The sequence below is a fragment of the Harpegnathos saltator genome, unplaced genomic scaffold, assembly GCF_003227715.2.
Source record: "Harpegnathos saltator strain DR-91 unplaced genomic scaffold, Hsal_v8.6 scaffold15, whole genome shotgun sequence".
Taxonomy (NCBI): Eukaryota; Metazoa; Arthropoda; class Insecta; order Hymenoptera; family Formicidae; genus Harpegnathos; species Harpegnathos saltator.
In genome coordinates this window covers 999183-1005729 of record NW_020229928.1, presented here as the reverse complement: position 1 = coordinate 1005729, position 6547 = coordinate 999183, and the positions used below count along the sequence as shown (strand labels likewise).

At 35.1% G+C, this 6547-nt stretch overlaps 2 protein-coding genes across 3 annotated transcripts; both read right to left on the bottom strand.

The window, feature by feature from the left end:
* Nucleotides 1–995: 995 nt before the first annotated feature.
* Nucleotides 996–3075, bottom strand: ND-ACP (NADH dehydrogenase (ubiquinone) acyl carrier protein). 2 transcript variants are annotated; one of them, XM_011151564.3, is made up of 3 exons: nucleotides 2772–3075; nucleotides 2008–2118; nucleotides 996–1332 (listed from the first exon to the last, which is right to left on the bottom strand). In XM_011151564.3, exons 1-3 carry the CDS (start codon nucleotides 2940–2942, stop codon nucleotides 1153–1155), a joined length of 462 nt encoding a protein of 153 aa, XP_011149866.1. In that variant the 5' UTR covers nucleotides 2943–3075; the 3' UTR covers nucleotides 996–1152. The 2 variants fall into 2 exon arrangements, with proteins under 2 accessions (XP_011149866.1, XP_011149865.1); XM_011151563.3 differs by lacking the exon at nucleotides 2008–2118 and adding an exon at nucleotides 1832–1957 and having other exon boundaries at nucleotides 2772–3066.
* An 852-nt stretch (nucleotides 3076–3927) lies between these two features.
* Nucleotides 3928–5748, bottom strand: LOC105189462 (KIF1-binding protein homolog). The gene has a single exon (XM_025296606.1). It carries the CDS (start codon nucleotides 5731–5733, stop codon nucleotides 3964–3966), a length of 1770 nt encoding a protein of 589 aa, XP_025152391.1. The 5' UTR covers nucleotides 5734–5748; the 3' UTR covers nucleotides 3928–3963.
* Nucleotides 5749–6547: the final 799 nt, after the last annotated feature.

The following is a 6547-nucleotide window of genomic DNA, read 5'->3' as shown; positions in this document are numbered from 1 at the left end:
ATATTTGAGGCTTCCTTATATCTATCTTTAGATGCTGCATGGATTATTTCATTGGCTACAGACCATCTGAAGATAAACTTAAGGAAGCCTTAAATAAGGCCTGACTATGAATACAAGTGTCAATCCCGTAAGCCAAAGCCCGGTCCAGAATAGGTTGCAAACACCCAAGGGCTCGATTCCTGACGGCGTACGAATGAGATGCGTATGCGAAAATGTATAGTTCACGTCACATATAATATAGATTTTCGCATGCGCATCTCATTCGCACGACGTCAGGAATCGAACCCGTTGCGAGTTACGAAAGATAGCAACTATTAGTTACAAAGTGCTATTTTCGGTTGTAAAGCCAGCGGCACACAAAACTGCGTTTTGATTGGTGCATTTCCATCCATCTTCGGAAATGTACCAATCAGAACGCAGTATTTTCATCCAGCAAGCAATCCAGCACGGAAACAAGCACCGTGTGCCGCTGGCTTTAGGTTTGTTCTTTTTTCTAAACTAATGTAATAAGTTAGAATGAAATATATATATTTTCTTTTACTCTAACTAATTGCATTTGTTCTGAAGTTCTTCAAAAAGGAACACTTGTAATTTTTAATAGAACCATCGATACACACTTGTAATTTTTAATAGAACCATCGATAACACAATCGATCGATATTATAGTTTCGATAATCACATTACAAACTATCGATGTGATAAAATATCGATAATTACCTATCTATTTTTTAGATATCACGTGTCTGCGAAATAAAAATATCTAGAGTTTAAAATATATAGGAAAATAAAAAAATACAAAATAAAATATTATATAATGTAGATAAAATATTATTATAATCACAAATATGGGGCAATCGCAATTTCCAGTTTGTAATACAAACTTTTATGTCAATTTATATAACATGCAAAAAATTGACTCATATATGATATATATACGTAAACTGCTTTCTTTCATTTTACAATTCTTTGGGTGGTTGTATAATAGAAGTTCCATCTAACAATTCGCTTACTTTATTCATATAATGATGATTAATTTATATACAGAAAAAACAATGACAGCAAAGTAAGATGCTGTGACTCATTACTCCATGTTAGAGCAATGGTGAATGTTGACTAAACGTATACATATAAATAATATATGTACACGACATATTAGTCGTACACGTCTTCTTTATCGGCTATGTAACGTACTATGTCTGTAGGTCTTAGTAATCTTTCTGCATCCATATCTGGAATCTCAAAGCCAAACTCATCTTCTACTGCCATGATAATCTCTACATGGTCCAAAGAATCAAGGCCCAGGTCATTCATAAAATGCGACTCCAAAGTTAGCTAAGAACATTTAATATATTGTTAGATTACAATTCAGATACAGTACAGGTACATATAGACTTCTTACACAACTGACACTTAGAACTCTTAGAACCAGTCAATAAAAGGAATAAGTCAAACTAAATATGTTTTTTAAATTAAATAAAAAATTACAAAACATGTATATTGAATTTTAAATAGATATAAATATTTATACTTTTGACATGATTAAACATTGATGATTATCATATGCAATAATCAATATTTACCATTTAAAATAAAGCTCATATTTGCATGTCAGTATGTATACAGACGCCACGATCAAGCAAGGTGTTGACTATTTTTTCTTTTAAAAACTATCTCTCAAAATGTTTCAGTAAATATAAAAAGTAATATAGTCCAAATGAAGGACCATATTAATCTTTATATTGACTTTATTTTGTTTTCTTGAATATATTTTGCACATATTATTTACAAAAACATCTTAGCAAGTAATTTCAAGAATATATTTGATAGATACCTTTGAAACATCAACTTTATCATAAAGTTTTAATAACAACAGGACTCGCTGACCGATAAGGTCAAGAGTTAGCGGGGTCTTATGACTGTAGTGGCGCACCTGCTTGATGCGTGTGTCCCTTAAGCCCTGTAAAATATTTCCCATAAAATATATATATATATATATATGTGTGTAACCTTTTCTGCAGTGACTTCATTATAAGCACCCACAACTTTTAATACACGTTCTTGAATAGCCTTAATTGATTCTGGTTTTGCTCTAGTGCAATATCCACGATTGTATTTTACCTGTATTCATTAACCAATTTTTATATATTAATATTTATGTTTTAATACTCAGAAAACATTATTAATTGCATGTGCAAAACCTGATTATACAAAATAACAAGTAATCATTACATTATCACAATCTAGTCATCCTTAATTAGAATAGCAATGTATGTACATTAGTCAAGTATTAATTTAATGTTTCTTTTTATCATACAAACGCCTTTAATATTCTACGACTTGCAATTCTGGATAGTAGTTACAACATTAATATATGAAATTGCAATAAACAGGAACTAAGATGGATTCTGTTCAAAACCACATGAGAGACAACAAACCATCTTATCCCAAATATTTTCTATATCTCATTGCAAATACGAAAAATGTAAAAGAACGCAATCAGAGGACACAGAAGAGCCGGTAATTTGTCACGAACGTGACGAAATTCAAAACATTAAATTCAATTCAAAATAAGAGCATCGAGGTCGTCGATCAACGACGAGACCGGGTTGCACGTCGTGGGGATTCTTCAGACTCGCGAGTCTCTCGACGAACACGGATTTGGATCTTTTCATCAGTTACATAATACACATTTTACAAACCACACGGTGGTCGCTCGTGCGACGAAGTAATTCGAGAAAAAGAGCACAACGACGACGACAACATTGGTTTACCTGCGGTGCATTTACAAGAGTAATTCGTGCAGCGCAATGCAGCATTCGCTGCTCGCATTCCGGCCGTACGGCGAGCGTGACACGGACAGAACATAGCCGATTGAGCGAGTTTCTGAAACCGGCATTTCTCCTGGCCAACAAACGAACACCACTTGCCACCAAGGACGCCATTTTCACTCGTAATAAGAGAAATAAGAAGCACCCACGACAACGACGGCGATTCTTCGCGAGACTATTCGGACACTTTGTGGATTACGAAAGCCACAGCACATGCTGACATCTACGCGCGGCAAATCTTATCACACTTATCAAATGGAACGCTGATCGACATTGCGCAGTATGTACTGATTTTTCATTCATGAGAATCGCTAGCAGTTACCTTAAAAACCCTTTTTTTGTATATAATAAAAGTAAAAATGATGTCGAAAATAAAAATTAACCTTCAAATAATGTAATAACTTTTTTACGTCTTTAATGAAAAATGGAGATCATAGTATAACTCAATGACAAATCGGACGGACCTTTTATTTTCAAGTAGTACAACTCCATGATGTAAAAATTTTATTTATTGTTTAGCAATGTAACTGATCAACAAATTAGATAAACCTTGTTATATCAATATAATCAAATTTGAAGATATAATCCCATTTCCAAACGAAACTAAAGAGCAAACAGCTTGACAACGAAACTTAACATATAACAAAAAATATTATAAAATTAGAAATTGTTTATTTTTAGTTAGTCTCATCTTGCATAAAATATTAATAGAAAAATATTACGAAAAGCTACGAGTAACTCTATCTGTCATTATTATTATATAATTCATCAATCGCTTCATCAATATATTGATGAATACTCATATCTATTAAAAATATACATGAACACATCGATTCGTTTGCAGTATATATTTTTTTTCAATATATGACAATATTTCATTACAAACATAATGATCTCTAATTTCTGTTACACTTCGTCGATAACAAACCTCGAATACATCAATGAAAATGAATATCTAAAATACACGCGAGACATGTTTACCACAGAATCTTGCTGAAAGACATTTTCCGCTTTCTTTCATTAAAAAAAAAAAACCTCAACAAAATGTCTTTTTACATTCTCGAAAAGAAACAGAATGAAATGTTTCTTTACATTCTTGAAATAAATATACAATCGTAAAAAAGATATCCATCTATTAATCTATCAGTTGTTGTTTTAATCTGTGTAGCGTAAGCGGCAGCAGACCGACGAACTCTCTGCACAGACTTATGAACTCGTGTTTCTTCAGCTCCTCCGCCTTCTCCGGATACTTGTCACAATAATTCACGATAAACTGATAAGCGTCGAGACTCTTTTGCATGTTCTCTATCCTCAGCCCCAAATCGGAAGTGATAGTCTTGTTGTACAGCCTGCCTATGAGAAAATGAGTATACAATGCTTGATATAGCTGGTCGTCCGAATACTTTGGAACTCCATCATCGGATTTGCCGGTCTCCAGTGAATCTAGATATGAGCGGAAGTGGCTTATGCTGCCCTTCGACAGATGATTGATCTTCGTTATCATGTGAAGGGTAGGCTTTTCGTCAGACGCCTGCAAACGATCCATCTTAATGTTCAGAATCTCCGAATATGTCTCACCCAGCTCGATCCAAATCTCTCGGCAGACAGCGCGGTAATACTGGGGATTCAGTTCCTTGATCACACCTTCGAGAACGTCGATCCGTCGCTTGTGCATCTTTGCTTGCCTGTCCTCGTGCAATTCATAGAACGACAGGTACCTGTACAGCTGCGAGATGTCTTGTATGATGCGCGCATAGTCGGACGCATGATTCTCCAAAGTATAGTACGCCTTCGCCTTGTCCAACCACTTTTGCACGTTCAGGAACACCGGTCTGGCGTCCTCGAAGTCGAGCAGGTACTGATCCGTAACCTGGCCAGTGATGGTCTCCAACTCTGGCTCTATGTCCACGAATCTCATAAGTTCCACTGTAGGTTTTGTAGATTCCGTTGCCCCAGAGTTCAAATCGTCCGACGAGCATTGATCTTCCTGATCAACTCTTCTCAGCAGTCGTTCTTTGGACGCGCTCAGTAGAGTTATACCATACTTTACCCAACACCTAGCAACGTCCGCAGATCTATGATAATAAGTTTCATATTCCGCAGCGATGCTCTCGCTGCTCTCCTTTTGGCCCTTTGCCTCTAATATATTCTGATGTTTCTGTAATATGTGGGATGCTGCAGCTAGATGATACCTTGCTTGAGAAAAATTATCATGCCCTATGAAATATTGAGATAATGTTGCAGCATTTAAAGCCCAGTCTATATAATCCACATCTTCCTGACTGAGCTGCATGTTCAATGTCTTGTGACAGTATGCTGCAAACCTGTCCTTGTCGTCCAGTGTATTATACACTTGTGCAAGATAATACAAACTTAAGGTATGAAGTTTCTCCAGGAAATTCTCAGCGCTCAATCCTCCTGTATTCATGCCCATCGCAACTGCCACATTAACTGGAGCGAGTCGAATATTTTCTGTGAATTCAATATACAGTTTCTCAGCCTTTTCCAAAGCAACCTTAGCTTTCATTGGCTCACTCCACTGTGCATATAGTATACCCAGTTGATTGAGGGCACTTATCATTGGTAAGATGCTTCCAGGTTCTAGTTCTCTGTCTTCCAATAAATCAGTACACATTATAAATTGTTCCTCAGCAGATTTTGTCTCTTCAGAGTCTAAATGTATTATGCCTAAATTTAAATGAGTTATTGCGAGCATAATTATCTCATTCTTTGGTTCTATTGAACCAGTCAGCTTAATGTTGAGTTCTTCTATAATCTCCTTTAAAATCTTTGTAGCTTCATAAAGTTCATTTGAATTATTCACTCCTTGTTCATCTAATATTTTTCGAACTTTCAGATATTTATCTCTTATGTTTGCTGGCACATTCAATTCTTTAGCTTCCATTTTATAATCCAATATAGAGATACTTAAGTTTTCAGTACTTTGTACACCTTATTCTTGTTTTAAATAATCTTGTTAAAATAATCACCTAGGCAGTCATAAAATTCACAATGAGATTTAGTTGTACTGTCTCAATGATATATTCAATGTAATATAAATTTATTGCCATGTAATATACAAGTATAGCTATTGATGCCAACACCTAATAACATAGAAATAATTATTAAACAATGAATATTTTGAAAAAATTCTGGAAATAATTTTTACTGAGAGCATCCAATAGTTGTCACATCTAACAATCTATACTAACCAGTTTATATTTTTATATTATTGACTAGAGATAATTGAATACACAATAATCATCGCAATAACAATATCATCGTAACAGAACACTCGCTGAAACGTTTAAATTTTCTTTTTCAGATCATAATTTCTAAAAGAATCTCTCTTTCTCCTCGGTACTTTATTGCTACAAGAATCTAATTTACTCTTCTAGGGTACCATCTTTTCTCAAGAATCTACAAGGACATTTCGCTCGATGTGCCAACTACTATGAAATTGCCGGATCATCAGTGGTATCGAGTTTGCATCGCTGGATTCGCCAGTCTTCAATAATATTTAGTCTATGACCTGTGCCTATAGTTCCATCTCACAATTCATTTTTTGGATGTCCGTAGCCAATGAAAAGATCTGCATCTGCAAATTCTAGTGCAGCACTGGTTGCACCTGAAAAGAGTAAACGTAATGCCCGTCTCAGACTACGAATTGGGATTGAGTATTGGATTGAAATTTAACCAATCAGGGCTAAGTTTATTAT

Coding starts and splice junctions, on each gene's coding strand:
- ND-ACP (XM_011151563.3), bottom strand. CDS start 2,942: ATGGCGTCCTTGGTGGCAAGTGGTGTTCGTTTGTTGGCCAGGAGAAAT. Junction 1,958..2,771: donor CTCTTGTAAATGCACCGCAG/GTAAACCAATGT, acceptor AATATTTTACAG/GGCTTAAGGGACACACGCAT. Junction 1,333..1,831: donor ATAAAGTTGATGTTTCAAAG/GTATCTATCAAA, acceptor AAATGTTCTTAG/CTAACTTTGGAGTCGCATTT.
- LOC105189462 (XM_025296606.1), bottom strand. CDS start 5,733: ATGGAAGCTAAAGAATTGAATGTGCCAGCAAACATAAGAGATAAATAT.